General features: G+C 50.3%; 3 protein-coding genes across 3 annotated transcripts; all 3 read right to left on the bottom strand.

Annotated features, from left to right (window-relative positions):
- Window positions 1–1,918: 1,918 nt before the first annotated feature.
- On the bottom strand, window positions 1,919–4,437 carry P152DRAFT_468937 (uncharacterized protein; the record flags this gene model as incomplete). Its single annotated transcript, XM_033680856.1, has 7 exons — window positions 1,919–2,043; window positions 2,099–2,954; window positions 3,014–3,397; window positions 3,474–3,720; window positions 3,767–4,164; window positions 4,258–4,324; window positions 4,361–4,437. The coding sequence occupies 7 exons, from the start codon at window positions 4,435–4,437 to the stop codon at window positions 1,919–1,921; spliced, it is 2,154 nt and encodes a 717-aa protein (XP_033530204.1).
- A 1,948-nt stretch (window positions 4,438–6,385) lies between these two features.
- P152DRAFT_485375 (uncharacterized protein) lies at window positions 6,386–10,979 on the bottom strand (the record flags this gene model as incomplete). Its single annotated transcript, XM_033682045.1, has 5 exons — window positions 6,386–6,955; window positions 7,021–8,273; window positions 8,325–10,592; window positions 10,685–10,849; window positions 10,901–10,979. The coding sequence occupies 5 exons, from the start codon at window positions 10,977–10,979 to the stop codon at window positions 6,797–6,799; spliced, it is 3,924 nt and encodes a 1,307-aa protein (XP_033530203.1). The 3' UTR covers window positions 6,386–6,796.
- A 2,873-nt stretch (window positions 10,980–13,852) lies between these two features.
- On the bottom strand, window positions 13,853–17,437 carry P152DRAFT_509794 (Na/K ATPase alpha 1 subunit; the record flags this gene model as incomplete). The annotated part of the gene is made up of 10 exons (XM_033682629.1): window positions 13,853–14,153; window positions 14,203–14,809; window positions 14,865–15,888; window positions 15,936–16,056; window positions 16,101–16,220; window positions 16,270–16,540; window positions 16,592–16,801; window positions 16,852–17,181; window positions 17,235–17,311; window positions 17,364–17,437. 10 exons carry the CDS (start codon window positions 17,435–17,437, stop codon window positions 13,853–13,855), a joined length of 3,135 nt encoding a protein of 1,044 aa, XP_033530202.1.
- Window positions 17,438–18,192: the final 755 nt, after the last annotated feature.

Raw genomic sequence — 18,192 nt, 5'->3', positions numbered from 1 at the left:
GTGGCAAGCAGTTCTAGCAGATGGGGCCGGATGGAACGCCACCTTGATGCGTAGAGAGAGAGCGTATTACCCGCTCTGGGAATGTCACCTGGGCTCTACATAATAGATTGCTATTCAGTGCGAACCCTCCACCAGCCAGGAGCCGGACTCGACTCTGGGTCCACCATCGTCCATGGAAGCGTACAAATACCTTTGTGACTTCGCTCGGTTGCATAATGCCTCCGACCAGCTTATCGCTGCACTTGCTGCCTCCCTCACTATCCCAAACCATAAGAATTTTGCAATCCCCTTGGTTCTACCCCGCCCAATGACCATGGCAGCCAAAGGGAGTTCGGAGACAGCATCTGGTAGAAATATTCCGTCCCACGATCACCTTGCCTCCCTTATGTCACTGAGTTGTCATACACAATTGATCCCGAGTGCCTTCTACGGTTGTTTCTGGGAACCAGGTGTCGCCTGCAATCTTGCAACTGAATGGATAAGTCGTGCAATGGAAATTCTCATCCCCGTTGCCGAGGATAAACAATATTCTGCCATAGTGCAGATCATGTCTGCTCGTCGACCGAATCTTGCGTGCTTATGGCTGGGTGCAGCAATAGTAGGCCTGTTGCCTGAAATGATCTATAAGGTCGCAAGATTCCTCCCTACAGTGTGTCTTGAATCGCCTGTTTGGATGGCATCCGCTCAATCATTCCTCGATCCTCAGTCTCATCCTCCTTGTCGCGATAGTCACGATACGGAATTGATCAGTCGAGAAGATAAGTTCCGTCTCATGTATTGGACTGATGAGGAAAATGAGCATTAACTACAGCTTTCCCCTAAATTCCTAGTTCCATCCGTTCGGGGAAGTCGCAATCAAAGACACTACTGCTCTGGTTCGAGATCACATGGATCATGGTCATAGACTTACCTATCGCTGTTGGTTGTGGACTGAGAGGTACCAGCGTGTTCTGACTGATTTCTGTATCACTTCCGCCGAACCACTTCGATCTACTAGCCCTCGCAACTCACCGAAATCCCGTGCCAGGCGACTGCCGCCTCCCTGGCTATCTTATGGGGAACGTCTATCTAAAATGGTTTCCGGGAATATTTTCGGTTGGCTAGCCTTGCGGGATGGGGTGCAGGGAGACAAATTCGAGATTTGGGACCATGAATGGTTCGAAGTTTTCAGAGTAGAATCCGACGACGATACCTCAATCTAGCTGAAATTAGAAGCTCGCTTTGGTTATAGGCTCCAGAACCCGGTAAGATATATTAGGAGGTACGTCGGACATAATCTGTTGCTAGCTTGATTAGCGATCGTCCTCAGTTCGAAAAGGATCATGTGGTGTTTGCAACCATTTCAACTCGGAACACACATATGAGACCAAGCAACGTAGCTATAGGAGGTTATGGGAATCGAGTGGGAAGCGGGTGTTTAGAAGCTGGTTCTAGAAAGGGTTTAGTAGGGGTTGTGGCAAGTGGACGTTGAATAGAGGTTTACTTGAAAAGACGGTTTTGTGAGACTTCCTTGCGGAGAACTTGTTGATTCGGTTTGATAATATGGTGTGAGTAATGTTTTACGGATTAGTCTATTTCTATGAAGCTGTCAGAGTGGTTCTTTGTAACGAAAGGAGATGCTGGGAATGGTTCTGTTGCTACAACACACTTCATTTGAATTCGCTTGGATCCGAAACGTTGCTCCTGAACAACAAGAATGTCCGAGAGCAGGGTATTTCTTGCAGGCATATTACGAAAAAACATTGTATGATGGATGCAGACTCGCATTCAGTCATGGCCGTTCTCCAATTTTTTTACCATACATAGTTTCAATCCGCCATCATACTTACAAGCTTATCCAGTGCACTGGATCCTCCACTAGCACATTGTCATCCGCCAGCGTGTTTCGCCTATGAATTCCGTTTAGAATCCTCTCCACTTAGCGATCGACTGCTCTTGCACGATCTTCCACCTCAAATGATTTGGTAGTGAGTCTCTTCTCTACTTCGTGGACCTTTCCAACCAACAGCGCGATTCGCTTGCTGGCTTTTGCGCAGCGACTCACTCTACTTATTAAGAGGTTAGTACCTTGGATATAGAGCACGGCATGCAAACTTACTTCGTAGGTTCCGAAAGGTCTCATCGACAGTCTTATACGTCTTGTAGAAAGTCGTGTTTTCACCGAGGATAATCTTGTAGGCGGCCTTAGCGTACTCCCCCGCCCGCTTCGCGTCTTCCATCGCTTCAATGCCTGTAAATGCAGCCTGGGCGTGTAAGAATACCTCCACCAAAGTATTAATGACCAGCCCCCACTTGGTAATTGAAAATCTGGTGGTAGAAGAGTCGACGCCAACGGCAACAAAGCCGAGCGATGTCAACACATTCCCAAATGACCCCAAGCACTTGATCCAATATCTCCGCGAAGCGTGGGCCCATACGAGAACTAGATGGGAATCGCAGAGCGGAAGACGAGGAACCTGATCTGCAGGATGCGTATATGTATCATCGAACGCTTTGAGCAGCCGCTCGACTTTAACAATCTGGGCGTCGTGGAGCGCGGGCAAGTTGAAAATTTGCTTCAGACTCCTCAACAACCTCCGCCTGTCCTCAGCAGCGCCGAATCCCGTTTCCCGGGCATCTTTGCAGATGGCGCAGTCGCAAACGAATCCCCAATGCTTGAATTTGTCTCCTGAGCCATTCGTGAGCTTGTATTCAGGGGACCGGTACCAGAAAGTGACCTCAGTTCCAGGTTCCATGTCACATGCGGCTCGTACGATCATCATATCGCCAATGAAGGTGCGACGGGCCGTGGAGATACAGTTGTGGTTGATATAAGACGCCATGATCCAAATGCCACAAGAGTGGTGAGTCTTGTCTGCTTTCGGTTTTCCAGTCAGCATCTTACGATGGGAGAGCAGACTGGACACTGGACTGCCAAAGGCATTTTCAAGGCCACGATTCTCTCGATAAGGAACCTGCACTATGGTCAGTAATGTTCTTCATAATAATGTGCGAGAATTACTTACGTATCTACTATCGGCTCTCCATCGACTGCAGATGCGCTCACTCCCTTATAAGACCCATGATACAGAGAATTGAATGCAGAGGCAACGGAAGGGTTATTATAGAGCTTTTGCGCGATAATTGTGATCAGACCAGCCTGTCCGCCCAAGAGCACCTTGTTATTCTCGGTGTTGATTAGCAGTGAGATCTTCGCATTCCCTCCAGCGCTCCCAATTTCGTCACTGACGTGCGCGTGGCTGAACGCCTTTTCGCACAGCAGCAAATCTCCTGCCTTCACAGCTTTGGTGGTGACCAGGCCACGACCCTTCGACCCCGTCTGTTTAACCTCCACAGGACGATGTATGTAGCGTGATCCAAGTGCGGCGGGCGAAGATTCCGAGCCTCCGCCTGAAGCCTCATGAAGTCATATGCTCCCGTTTGCTGCTCCAGAGTTCGAGCACGAGCATGATCAAGGGCCTGCAACGCGTGACTGGTGCCTGGAAAGGTTTGCATAGCAATTCGAGCACATCCCAACAGTCGGCGAATCGTTTGAGAAAATAGAGGGCTTCGGAGGCGCGGAACAGTGCCTTCTCAGCAGGATTCGGGCCGAAGTTTGGGAATCCCGTGTCGGCAAGTGCGGCGTCAAATTGTTTGGTTCGTAGGAACGCAAGGGATCTATTGCGTTTGATTATCTCGATTTCATTCTCCGTGGTCGTCTGCCTGAGCGCGTACGTATACCTGTTCTAATTAGCAACTCTTCATCTCCTCCATGGGCCATGCTCACTCGGTAATCACATCCCGGTATTCTTTGGCTGCCATTGCCGAATTTCCTTCAAGCTTCAACGTTTCGGCGGACTGATTTAGGTCTATGAGTTGCAGTCGCCATGCGTAGGGAACTCTGGTATCGTCCCTCTGGATATGGATGATATCTGAGAGATGATCCACACGGGGCCCACACTGACCATTGGCTGTGACCTTGAAATAAGGCTCTTTCACCAACAAGATGGTCCCAACGGTGACCACGTCAATGGCCGGACGGATAGTCTCATCTTCCTGCAGGTATAACTGTAGTAGCATGACATCGTCTTCCTCGTCTTCCATCAGTACCTGAACCCCGGTCATGCGCTGAGGTGGTGTGAGGGATCGTAGGAGGAGATACATGCCTCGATGGTGCGTCTCGAGCTGGAGATCTTTAATCGCAATGGGTCACAACTGGGCCACAGAAGTGCTACAAGGAGGATATGCCGGGGCAATGAAGGATGAATGTATCAGTACCTGCCCATCCTTGGGTTTGCGGACTCCCAGAATGAGGTAAAGGGCGAATTTTGCATAGGCAGCGCTCCTCGGAAGACGGACTTGGGGTCGTTGGCCATGCTACTTTTGAGCATTCAGCAAAGTCCGTTTATGCTCTCTCATCTGCTGAGCGTATTGATTCGTAACGTCGTGAACATTCATTGTGGAGGTTGGATCGTTTGGTGAATCTCAGTTGTCTGAGCCATATGTGTAGAAGAACGCTCGCGTGCAATGATTATCTCAAAAGAAGGACTGGACAAATAACGAGATGTCATTATCAAGTAGTCACAGTCCATGCCTAACTAGTACCTCTTGTTCTGGTTACTGCTTTGGGCAAATCCGTGTCCAAATGTATATAGTTAGTTCAGTACTATCGTTGAACTAGGACCATTGCTTATCGCCTTGCTATGGCTATAACCCAGTGGATATGCAGTCCCTAAAGTCTGCTGTCAGGGCTACGAACAGGCTGCCTTGAAATTACCATTGATATATATCTTTATAATGGCACCACTGTTCGCATTCCGCAAAGAGGGGACTGGACCATGCCGGCACTATACGAGTTGGAATGAATGTCGTTAGAAGGAACTGAAGTCAATTCAGGTTCTTGGCGTAGATGAGTGTTCTCGGTTCTGTAATTGCTGCCTCCTTTCCAGGTATAATTACAGTCCAGTTTAGAGTATGGAGTTTGTTGTATAATCAGTACCTAGTACCTGCGTAGATCTGATATCTGTACTGAAAAATAGAACTTTAAGAGTTGGTTGTCAACTTTAAGTTTTGCCCTGTGGGGCCACCTCCAACCCATCCCAGTGCCGTCAGTCCGCATCAGTCCATCAGATTCAAGTTCCGTCCAGGGTGTGCACCGCCACCCCCAAGTAGCCCACCCAACCAATGCGTCAACGCTACAAAACCCTAACATGAACCGAAGCTCTTGTTTTCAGCAGAATGAGCTCCAAGCCCCAGGATATAATATAGTAAGAGAGAGTTATATTAAACTATGAGCTCTCCAAGGCACACGAGGGTGGTATAGAATGGGTTCAAAGCCTCCACGAACCATACAATGGATTCTTCTTAATTATGATACACTCATTGCACCCAAAAGCATGCACATAGATGTGTGATCATTGACGGAACTCAGGGAAATATATATGATTACCATCACGGAACATCCTGTGACTCCCTATGTCATAACTGCTCCCCTTGGGTGCTCCGGTAAGTATTTGAGAACGACTGGGACCTACCCGCTTGATATCTGACTCGCCAACTGAAGTATCCTGTATCGATGTACAGTACGTCAACTTTTATTCTGCTCTAGCTTCAATTGTTCGGCAGTATGCTAGAAAGTTAGTGCTCTACCATGAAGATCTTCATGCCATGAGAAGCATGCTTGTGGCCTAGGACAAACGAGTTCCCGGGATGTATGGCACCATCTTCAAGTTGCATGAGCCCTTTGAAATGACCCAATTGCTCCCAGGCGTTGCCTTCATTATCAATGCCATCCCAGGGAAATGGTGGCACTGGCTCTCCGAAGCACAGTCGAGGGAGCCAAATTGTTTGGCACTTGGCCGTTGCGGACTGTGACGAAGGGAAGGGGCTGTTGGACTAGACGCAATCATCCAGAAAACAAAGGAAGAAAGAATCACTGGGGTCGTCATCGTCTTCCTACTCCGTACGTGGGGGGCTTGGAATTCGGGCAGCCGCACGGCCGTGGGCCGGGAGAAGTTGAAGAATCAGGGGCGCGGCGGATACGGTGGATAGGATGATGAGGGATTTAGAGGCGTAGGCGGGGTGGGGGGGCGGGATGGAGTGAGCGGTTGGGGAAGATTTTTAAGGAGGAGGGGGGCGAGGATATCAATGAGGAGGAGAGGATGAGGATGATTTGATCAAGCATTAGGGGACAGGCGTAGCGGAAGGAGATCGTATGCGGTCTGCATGGGGGTGGATGGACACCGGTATGTATACAAAAGTAAGAAAAGCGCAACTATCATAAATCATCGTAATGGTTCAGCTATCTTATCACGACCATCGCGTCGCTAGGGAGATGGAAAGACAGGCGGGGTGGGCACCACATGTAACATATCAAGTCACACTGCATCATCGACCACGCAACATCCGGGTGGAGATATCAAATTGCATCGGCTCCCCTGATATTCCGAAAACTTATAACCTGCCGTCTGCCGAAAAAGTCCCCTGCCGCAGGGGCATGGACTTGGTACGTATTTCTCTGGTCCTTCACTACCAACTTTCATCATCCCCGATCAGAAAACAGCGAAAAATCAAAATCTCCATGCCTGACCGCACAGCATGAGCTTGGTAGTACTTCTATCTTTTTCACTATTCACCGAACTTCCATCCCCGATGCTATTCCAGAACCGATCGCCCGATAATGGTTTAGCGTTGTACCTGCCAAAGGTGTGCATGAGGAGGCTATCCCTGGACGAGCCGAAATCAAAGAAAAGCAACCACTCTGAATTTTTGTGAGGGGAGGTTATCGTGTGTGGAAGATCCGAATCGTAGTAAGTGATTACCACTCTGGCGTCCTAGTGGCGCGAGTGGGACGATCGCAGGGATCCGGACCGAAGCTAATCTCGCAGTGAAGGAGCCCGTCGAGGTCATTCCAGGCGAAGCGACGGAAAGCGTCGGCGTCGTTGATAGACGCGAACCGGAAGAGAGCCTCACGGGACTATGCAGATGTTAGCAACCGACCATCGACGATATGATCAGAAAAACATTGTGGTGAGAACTCACCTTTCCATCATCAGACATTCGCGCCTGCATCCCCTCCAACAGTCGACCCTCACTCGCTGCTCGCGAGACCAACGCCTTGTCATCGAAGTCGAGAGGAATGTGTTCAACCTTAATGCAGCGAGTAAATCCGTCGATATCCCAGCCAAGCACCTGCTTGCTGCGTGCCTCACGTTCCTTGGCCCTCTCGATGACAATGAGAAGCTCCTGCCCACCAAACATAAGCTTTATGCCAGTCCGCGTAGTGGCCATGTACTGATCACTGCCAGTGGCATTCACAAATAGGACAGACGCAGAAGGCGCTCCAGGAGTGTAGTCGATGCGCTGGACGACGCCACCCCAGATCAACATCCCCAGCTTCTTCAACGTGGTGCCGGGAGGCAGGTTGTGGAGGATGACCCGACGAACGTTATTATTATCCTCGCCACGTGCGGAATTTTGAACCAGTGCAGCCAAAACCTTCATGGCCTTCATGGCCTTCGGGTTGTTAGGTTGGTGCAGCTTCTCCATCCACTCGGTTTTGCTAGGGTTGGACATCGGATCAACAACATGAGACGGGCCATCCGTGGCCGCTGTCTTTGGCAGAGGAACTCCGCCATGCCTGAAAATCGGGGCAGTGACGGGGGACTTGGTGCTCGGACGCTCGGTCGTGCCCTCCATCGTAGGCTTCTTCTCGTTCGTTGCCATCTTCGACTTCTCCGGAACTTTGCCTCGGTCCTTGACCTTTCCAGCGGGCATGGAGAGTTCATTTTGTTTCTGAACTGCAACCGTTTGCACAGGCTTGGTGCTTGCTGCTTGGGCTGGATGAGTACGAGAATTACCTGCAACAGCAACCATCGCAGGACAAGAGGGAGTGGAAACATTGGGGGGAGCCGCGGGGCTCGACCCACCATGAGCCGCTGGCTTCTTCGACTCTGGGACCTTCTTCTCAGAATTGGACTGAGTTATGGCGACCGACTCAACGACAATGTCCTTCTTTGCAGTGCTTCGCTGAAGAGGCACACCCTCACCAGAATTGCCAGGACCCCCCGAAACATTATCACTGCTCTCTGCTTCACCAGCGTGGAGATGAGCAGCAGTTTTCTTCCTCTGAACTGCCTTGCCAGCACGGTTCTCCCGGTAATGATAATGAGGACCGTAGCGGGTGGCGTATACGCTGGTGGTATTGCTCGGGCCGGCTTTCGCGGGAGATTCAGGGTCTTTGCGCGGTGGGGCAGATCGAGAGGATCCCTCCATGGGGTCGATGTATTGTTTCTCTAAAATGTTGGTCAGTTCGAACTCCCCAGCGGACAGACTGACTCACTGACTCGCAACTTTCGCAGGCCCCGGTCCTCGCTGATTATCACTAGGCAACTTCCAAGTCGTCCCCAACTGCTCGTCCGGTGTCGATATCTCCTCAAGGGCTAGAATTCCGGCCCCTGAGATCTTGGCTTGATTGACAATCATGTCATGCTGCTGCTCGACTTCGGCCAAAATCGACATGGCCTTTGCAAGTGCCGAATCGGCGGCTTCGAGTCTATCTTGATGCTGAAGCACGGCGATCTGGGCCATTTGGAGCGATTGCGCAGCCGCAATCGACTTAGATTGTGCGGTCGCTCCTGCTTCGCGAGCGCTCCGGACGATAGCCACGCTACTCTCGACGCGTTCGGCGATTGGGAGAGCAAAGAGGGCTTGGGTCATTTTATTGTCCGCAGCGAGGAAGCCGGTGCTCTGGCTGGACGACATACGGCGAGTTTTACGGCCTGGTCCGGTGGACTGGGCCTCATCTGTCATCATCTGTTCAGTCTCGATGACCCTCTCTTTGCCTTTTGAAGATTTTGGTGCGATCGTCTCAGTGCTCTTCGTTTCCTCGACAACTTTGCCCTTGCCTTTGGAATAATTTGCTGCAGTTGTCTCAGTGTCCTTGCCTTCATCAACAACCTTGTCTTTCCCTTTGGTAGTAGTCTTCGAAGTCTCTTCAGTTTCTGACGTCTCACCTTCCTTCTTTGGTTCTGTCCCAGTCGCAGAGCCAGCAAGCTTCAACACGGGTCGCCTAGCCCAAGAGGCACCCTTGGGTGGGGGGAGCTTGATTTCCTTCGCCTTGGTAGAAGTTCCATCTAGCAACTTTACCTTCGCAGGCCATGTAGCAGGAGCGGCTTGGCCCTCTTCAGCGGACTTATTCTTGTTGGCATGGAACTCAGTCAGTGCTTGCTGGTGCAGTTCCTTCACAAATGCCTCATTATCTTCATCCTTGAAGTTCTGCCACTTGCCCCGGAACTCCTGAATCTCCTTAGAAGTAAGTTGTTGCAGTTCCTTAGGAACCAGGCGCTGAGATGGGAAAGAGTTCGTGACTCGGGGGGCAATTTGGCGCATTGAGAGCGGAAATCTTCCTGGCCCTCCACCGTGGAAACTATGGGTGGTTGGATGAGAATGCATGTAGTTGTTTTGCTCTGCAAATCCATCCGGTCCCTCACTGCGGCCATAGCCTCGCCCGCCCGGAAGCATCTGTTGTCGAGTCTGATGGAACGGTCCAGATGATCCACGACTGACTCCAGGGGATGAGAAACCTGCATGACGAGGACCGGTCGGCACTGGATGAGACCCGATTCGATCTTGGCGAGTCTGAGTAGGCTCGCGTGGTGGTGGCGTCGAATAAGTGGCATTAGCAAGTGTAGCTCTTGCTATACCCATCTTCTCTATCAATGATAGCTTGCCGTTGCTATCGGTGCTGGGAGGAGCGATCATTTCCACAGTGCCTGGAGCTTCAGCCGACTTTGGGGTTTGTTCGCGGACATTGCGAGCAACAGGCTCCTTCTTTGTGGCCTTTTCCACAGTGCCTTGAGTTTTAGTCGGCTGTGGGGTCTGTTCGGGGGCCCTCGAGGCGGCAGGCTCCTCCTTGATGATATTGGGGACAGCAACTTGAGACAGCGGAGCACTAGGACCGGCTGCTTGAGGCATCGGACGGTCACTGGAAATGTTAGCATTTCTAGACTTCTTTCTCTTATGTCCCGGAGACCCTGCGGCCGCAACAGATTCTTGCGACGGTGAAAACGATTGGGGCCGCGCGGTGTGACCGTTGGGAGCGGCTTGGAGCTGCTGAACGTTGAAGTGCCGTGGAGTCGCAGTGGATGAGGGTCTTGGTCCCGGCCCTCTACCAAGGTTCGGAAGCGAGCCGGCACGCTTATGTCCACGAGCCCTGCGGCCTGTCCTTCTCCACGTTGGAGGTTGGGAGTGGCCGCGAAGAGAGGGATTTCCTCGTCCTCGACCATGACCGCGCGATGGAGACTGATTCAATGCCGATTGAGTGGCGCCAAATGTAGTCTGCATAGGTTGCCAAAATTCCGGGCCCATCATTGACTGCACAACGGTTTGGATTGCACTCTGTAACGCAGACTCAAACCCACTCTGCCGCCCAGCCGTGTGGGTTGCAACACCAGTTGGAACAGTTCTGTTGGCTTTCTCGCTTTGAGGGACAGTGGCGTTGACCTTCTCGCTCTGAGGGATAGTTTGAGCTTGAGGTTGAGTGAAATATCGGAGTAGAGGAGCGAGAGGAGTCTGAGCCTTTGCACTCCTAGTCTTGATGTTGGCAACTGAAGCTAACAAATTATTAGTGCGCTGTACAAAAATGCAGTGTTGATCCAAAATCAGGATTCAGAAGTGATACAGAGGATGAGGATTGATGATTTACCATTGGCCTTTTCCGTACCACGCTTGAGGGTCTCCATCACTGGCTTTGGCTCGAGGGCTTTTGATGAAGTGCTTGCCGACGACTGAGAAGATTCTCCCACGTACCTAGAGTCTTGGGGCGCGGGGGTGGCCGACGATACGGCAACTTGATGATCAGTCGGCTTGTCTATTCGACACAATTAGACACTGAGGTGGGATCGTTTGATGATTTACTGACTTGTCTGCTGCTGCGGCAGTTCGTCCGGCTTTGGCGCCCATTTAGATGCCATGAGTGAATTGTCAAATCGCCCAGGCATGGTGACGGTAAGTTGACGCCTCCCGTCTGAGGCTTTCAGTACTTTCTTGAAGACCCAATTCAAGTAATAAAGAGCATGGAATGAACGATGGTGTGTTTAGGAAGGAATGAAAGGAGCGATGCGGAAAGAAAAGAAAGTTGTGGGGGTGGAGAAAAGAAGAAGAAGGAAAAGGAAGAGTGAGAGAAAGAAGTCAACAATAAAATATCGAGAGATTCGCGAGCTGGGACCTGCAGGTGCAAGTGGACATGTTCCTTTCCCTTTCTGGTCAACAAAGCCTCAGGTAGAAACGTGCAGTCACAAGACATAAACCGGCCCGGTATTACTACAGGACATAGATACCACTCGATTACAATCATCGTCACATTGATATTGTCCAGAGAACACTTTTATGACGCCCAGTATCGTTTGTCATCGCTATTGTAAAAGGGGTCTAAATCGTATAGATGGTCTTCTCCGGCCTCCTCCTCAACCAAGAGCCACAAAGGGCATTCTATACGTAGCTTACACCTTGGCCTTATTGCTAACCTTCTACACATGGTTAAAACCAGGCACATTGGGTAACATTTGCAATCCATGATCCATCAGCAACTGGACATCTTCCCAATATCAATCTCACGATGTGCCCCACATTGAGACCCTTGCCCTCCGCTTCCATCTAAGTCGACGCTAATCGACGCTAGCCTCCGCAAAACCGGCTGCTTGCAGTAGCCAGGCTGCCAGGATAGCTCTACCTAAGTATAGGCTATCACATGACGACATGTGATCTCTCCCTGGGTTCAACAGCAGCTTTGAATTCGATGTCAGTTTCGAAATCTTAATATGGACATTCTTTGGGTGGCCAAACTAGCCTGCCTAGCGAGTAATAGCAAAGTGATAGTTACTTGACCATTTCCTACTCAAATTTGGTTCGGCTTAAGTTGTGGAAATGAACTCTGCTCGCAATGGATCGAGTCAGCACTCACCTAAGCTACTTTGAGGCCTGCTTCTTGCAGCAGAGTCTACATGCTACGCAGCGTTCACTGCGATATAATTCGTATTGCTCATTAAATACATAATTTGTACGGGTCAAATGGAGTGACCAGATGTGGCCGGGATACCCCTGTTGCGCCACCCCCGTTCACCTCTTCCCCTTCTCAAGTCACTGCAAAAGTCTGCGCTCACCATATACTTCCAGCGTGGACTGTAGAATTGGATTTGATATTGGCATGATTCCATTATACGTGTTAAGGTGTAATTGCCAACGTACACGAACTGATCCGTGGGGAGAGGTACATCAGCGTGTAATGGCTACATGGCGGACTGAAATCCAGGTTCGATAGGTTTCATTCCAAAGAACTGCAATGCTTGGTTTGGTCTTAGATAATTTCTAGTTACATATTCATAGACTTTCTAGAGAAGGTTGCCCTCTTCGCAATGGAGGCTGAAGTTTGCCGTAGAGTTTGACCGAACTGATCTTGCTTCAGTGTTCTTGGTTCTGATGACGACATAGCAATCGTATGTATGAGAAACCTCCCCACCACTGTCTAAGGACAACCCATTCACCCAATGGCTGTTCGCCAGCCTCAGTTGCCCCCCTGTAAACTGCTCGGCAACCTGCACGACCTTAATGGAACATTCCAATTCAAGAGACAAACGGAATCCCGTTTTGGGAGACCAGGAACGGGGCGTCGATTCGCTGATGCAGAGAAAATATTGCCAGAATCTAGAATTTCAAAATAGCCGCATGAAGGCAGATGTGTATTCCGGCTTACAATCTATCCGATATCAAGAATACTCCCCTCCTGCGTACAGTGCCATGTCGTCCATCCTCTGCACTTGCAATGCCCTTTCTCGTCCAAGGCAACGGCTTTCAGCCAGTATCAAGCCGCGAGGTATGCTTCGTTGACCCCAGTAACCACCTTCACCTCTCTCATCTTGATAGACCCTTCAGTTCTGCGTATGATCGCAGTCGGACCCGTATATAATAGTGCTGTCATCTTGGTGGGAGTCCATCGGTAGCCACGCGACTGCAAATCCCCCAGGCCGACCACCGTACTTATATTCGTGAGCATCCCCCACAGCCTTAGCACTCAATCAAGCAACTTCATCATCATTCTTTTGACAGGGACAACGCAGTAGTTGGTAACTGGTACCGAGACACTTGGCTATACTGGTGAACAACCTTCATGTCATATTGGACAATGTTGTTTTCTGTAATGACACTCTCGTTTAGCGAATTATTTTGTATGTCTGGTACATTTTGCTTCGCATCTCAGGCACAGCCAGGTCCCAGCCTTTAGGAGAAACACCGACCAAGTGCCAGCTCGATTCCAAAATATGTGCCAACACGAACGAACCGGGATGAAAAGGCTAGATCGTCCCATAACTTCACAATGGACCTCTTTTGCCACCTGGGTTCAACTTTGAAAATCCAGCGATGCGGGACATTGGAAAGAGGTTGGCGAATCAAGATATACTGGAAGGGGTGTGAAAGAACATGCCTCATCAATATCTACCATGATACGAGTTTGGTAATACATAACATTTGTGGATATCGTGAAGCTGGTTTTGATCAATGGCTTAGAGCTCATAATCTGAAACCATATCTCTCCTAGCATCATTCGTGTCCATGAAATAGTCGGAATTTAAGTCGGACCAGCGAGGATATAACTACCAAGGGAAATTTATGTGCGTGGATAATATTTAGACTGCTCAGAGAGATCAGAATGAAGTACAGAATAGTACTGTCGAAGTCATGAATGGGATATGTGATTCCCACCATAATTAGGCTCTGATTTAACAACGTTCGATTATGTTGAATATGTATTCTACATGGTTGCATCACCCAGCCACACGTTGCGATGCTACTCCTTCAAAGGCATCCAATTTCCACATCACCAGGCTATTCTCGCAATGATACTCTTGGGGAAGTTCCGGACGCAATATTTCCTCCCTTCGTCCAACAGCAGAAGACCCATTCCGAAGCCCATTGGCAAAAACCAGTGAGCGACAGGTACCGCGGTTGTTGCAAGGACCGTTTGGATCCGTGGGACGTAGAGGAAAAGCACAGCAACGAGGAGTGCAAAGATGATGGCAGGGAAGAGGTAAAGATTCCTAGTCTCTTTTCGGAAGAGTGGAGGATGCTGGAGTATGCTCAGGCGACGAGTACGGACAGCCATGAGGTTGAACCATTGCCTGGGAAAGTGAGCGTCGCTACGATCAAACGGCAGAAAAACGAACTTACATGATGACCAGATTCAGGAAATAGATCGAGGATGCAATGTTTAAGACCCCAACCATCGTCTCGGTACTCATTCCGTCGGGAGTCTTGCCAAATCCGAACCACAGCACCGAGAACGGCACCCCATTTCTCTCCGCATACCAATAGCTCATAGTGAAGGAGCTCACGGTCATCAGCATTCCTGTGGACCCATACGCCTGGAGAACCAGTCTCCACGTCACCAAATGATCTTTCTTCGGGTTTCTCGGCTTCTGCAACAGCACATCTGCCTCGGGTTTCTCGTACGCAATTGCCGTCGCCGCCGCACAATCGGTACAGCAGCAAATGATAATCATCAAAAATGACGATAAGATTTGCGGCAGGCCGAACGCAATGTTAGTGATCACTGGGGTGAATTCGGAAAAAGACCCAGCAGGCAATAGAAAACATATTGTCTTTTTGAGATTGTCGAACACAACCCGCCCGTATTTGACGGCTTCGATGATGGCCGCGAAACTGTCGAGCAAGACCATGTCCGCAGCCTCGATGGCGATATCGCTTCCGTTGCCCATGGCGATGCCGATGTCTGCAGTTTTGAGGGAGGGGGCGTCGTTGACACCGTCACCGGTCACTAAGGATAGCCAACTTAGTAATCAAATCGTTACGTAGAAGGGAAGGCAACATACTTCCGACGATGGCACCGCGTGCTTGAAGTTCTTTGACGATCCGCAGTTTTTGTTCAGGGGTGGTACGCGCGAAAACTATTTCATCGTAGCCGCAAAGCTGTTCCCATTGGCTATAATCAAGGGCTTGCATGTCGCGTCCATTGATGGCGATGGCTCTGGGTTCCTTGCGGATGACATCTGCGGCTTTATAGAGTGAAAGTGCACCGGCGTCGTCAATCGAATCCTTGGGAACCGTAATAATGCCACAGTCGCGCGCAATCGCGACGGCTGTGAGCTTGAAATCTCCGGTGACCATGTGAACTTTGATACCCGCGCCACGCAATGTGGATACCACATCGGGGATTTCGTCTTTGGGAGGGTCGACGATGGCGATAAGGCCAACGAGCTCCAGACCGCCTTTGCTTTCATCCATAATGGAGTCTTCAAATTCGCTGGTCTCCATAGATATGGCCATGGTGGTGCTGGGTAGCTTCTTGCATGCGAGGAGAATGACGCGTTTCCCTTGGCCGGACCAGTTGTCCTTGAGAGATCCAACATGGGCACGGTGAGTCTCAGTCATGGGCTTTGTGGAGCCGTTGTTGTCGAGGTAGAAGAGACAGCGTGGGAGGAGAATATCAGGAGCGCCTTTGACGGTTAGGAATCCTTCAGCTGTCTTCTCTGGGGCCGTTTGGTTGGCCAGAGAGATGACTTGGATCATGAATTTGTTTCGGCTGTTGAAGGCAAGCCGGTACAGACGCTGCCATTTTTCTCTCGTCTGGCTCACTGGAATGAGCGCTTCGCTGAACCTCAGAATCGCCGAGTCCGTTGCGTCGCCGTGGACCTTGCGTTGTTCTGCCGGGAGATTGATCGTGGAAGCATCGAACTCGCCAGCATTGCAGAGGGCACCGATTTCAGCAATTTCTTCGAGAACGCGAGAGATTTGAGAGGCATATTCATCTTTTTGGCCGAGCTCGAGAGCACCGATGGCCGCGTTGGCAGTCATGGCCTCGGACGAGACGAGGCAGTCGGATGTAGTCATTTGGTTCTGTCAATATTACGGAATGATTTTGCGTAGAGATACGGTATTCATACCTTTGTCAATGTACCCGTCTTGTCGGAGCAGATTACACTGACTGAGCCGAGTGTTTCCACTGTCTTAAGAGACTTGCATAGAATCTTGTTTTTCCTCATAATGTTGGCAGTGATTGTCAAACTAGCGGGTTAGCACAGAACCGGCCTTTGAAAGTGAGGACATACCTAGCAGAGACAGCAATTGGTAGACCTTCCGGGATGAACGCGACTGCGATACTGACACAGGACACAATCAAGAGGGAGACACTGATCCATTCTGGGTGGTCTTTTCGAAGCCATGCAGCCCTGGGGCTATATAAGTACGGGAATCGGCGCCACAATGATGCTAACTCACCAAATAGTGACAGAAATAAGTACCATGGTAATCATGATACTCACAATCGCAGCGACGAAGTAGCAAATCTCCTTTTCAAGGAGCGTGAATCCCGTGTCCGGTGTGCTAGTAAGTTTCGCTAGCCGGCCAAAAACGGATCGGTCGCCAGTCGACACGATTACGGCGACTGCGTGGCCGGAAACACAATGGGTTCCGGCCATGCCGATGCAGGGCGTTTCCAGGTAATTATTTTCATTAGAGTCCACAGCGGCGCGCATGGGGAGAGTTTCGCCTACAACACAGGTCAGCTTCAATCGTCTCTCCTATATTGAGATTGACGTACCGGTAAGGATTGAACGATCGAATTTCGCATCAGGGCTGGCCTCGAGGAAGCGAACATCTGCGGGGAGCTTGTCGCCTATCCGTACATAAAGGATATCACCGGGAACCAGCTGTGTTGCACTGACCTCAACCTTTGTGCCATCGCGAAGAACGATGCAGTCGTCAGGAAGCATGGTTAAGATAGAGGACATCACACGCGAGCTCGACCAATCTAGTGAGGATCAGTGTACTGGATTCCTTTAATGAACATCCTCTGATTACCTTGATAGAAGGCGAACCCAGCCTGAATAACCCATACAACAGCAAGAACAATAGCAAGAGCCAGATTCGCAATGGCCGGTGGTTGACCAAGCGGTTTCCAAGCGATGAAGACAAGAATCGCAGCGACAAAGAGGACTGATCCAAACCCCCCATAGAGATACCCGAGCGTCTTTATGAACCAACGAGAGGGAGGTGGTGTCAGAGAATTGGGACCGAATTCGCTCTGTTTGCGTGCTACTTGGTCCGTGGAGAGGCCCTGTTTCGCAGAGACAGACAGACGGCTGAGCACGTCCTCGACAGGCAGAATATGCCATTCAAGTAGCGCAATCTCTGTATTTTGGAATTAGCCTGGGGAAAGAGTATGGTGAAGAGCTCATAATAACCATGCTCTACGTCTCCTTCCTTGTCCTTTGGAGTTTTCTCAGGTTGTCGTTCTTGGGTCTCGGCAATATTGAAAGATCTTTGACAGCGTTAGGATTAGAATTGGAATATTTCCAACTGGGAAGGCTTACACGGTCCGGTATTCAATCGGGAGGGCGATATTGGGGTCTACCGTCCTGTGCCTGGGAAACGATCGGATGGACATCGAGTCTGTCGAGTCTCGACGCATGCGACTGGCACGAGGGCCAGTTTCGACATCATCCGCATAGCGAAGCCGAGTTTCCGCTTTCTGATTCTCGGAACCCGATGGCTCAGTTTTGGGACCCATTCAGGAGGCGTCAATGAGAGTCGGCGCTCCAACAAATCGAGTAGATGGCACAAGAGCAACAGCTAAAAGACAAAATAATCCCAAGTGAACTTCACACCGAATACCTGGGTGCAATATGCCTCTTGATTAAATAGCACACATGCAGATAATCAACCTGTCTCCTCCTGGAGCAAATCTTGATGGCCGTCATAACAGCACAGTATGAGGCATTTTGCCCCCAAAGGAGACAATGGTTTGCTGCTCGTGGAATTACGCAAGATGACCCGGCCCTTAGTTAACCAGATTTTCGAATCGCTACGCGCGGGATATCTTTGATAATCAATTTTATTCGGGGGAACAAATCCAAGGGCATTAGCATACTGGGCACAAAGGAACCTATAGTAAAGCTGGAAGGCGGACTCTCGACCCGCTAAACCCGATCGAGATGCGTGATTTTTCGACCAAGCGAAACATACTAAAGTCTTGAAGAGGCTGAGCAAGCCAGGGCGGCGTGATAATCGCTCATCAGAGAGGAGAGCATGCAAATAATCTCGTCAAAGTATCCAGTAGTGAAATGAGCCGGCGGCATGCCTGGCGGTCGTCGTGTGACGGATATCCCGATGAAGCAAGTCTTCGCGGCCCAGGCATACGGC

This window comes from Eremomyces bilateralis (assembly GCF_010015585.1).
Source record: "Eremomyces bilateralis CBS 781.70 unplaced genomic scaffold P152scaffold_34, whole genome shotgun sequence".
Classification (NCBI taxonomy): domain Eukaryota; kingdom Fungi; phylum Ascomycota; class Dothideomycetes; order Eremomycetales; family Eremomycetaceae; genus Eremomyces; species Eremomyces bilateralis.
This window is presented reverse-complemented; position numbering and strand designations above follow the sequence as displayed.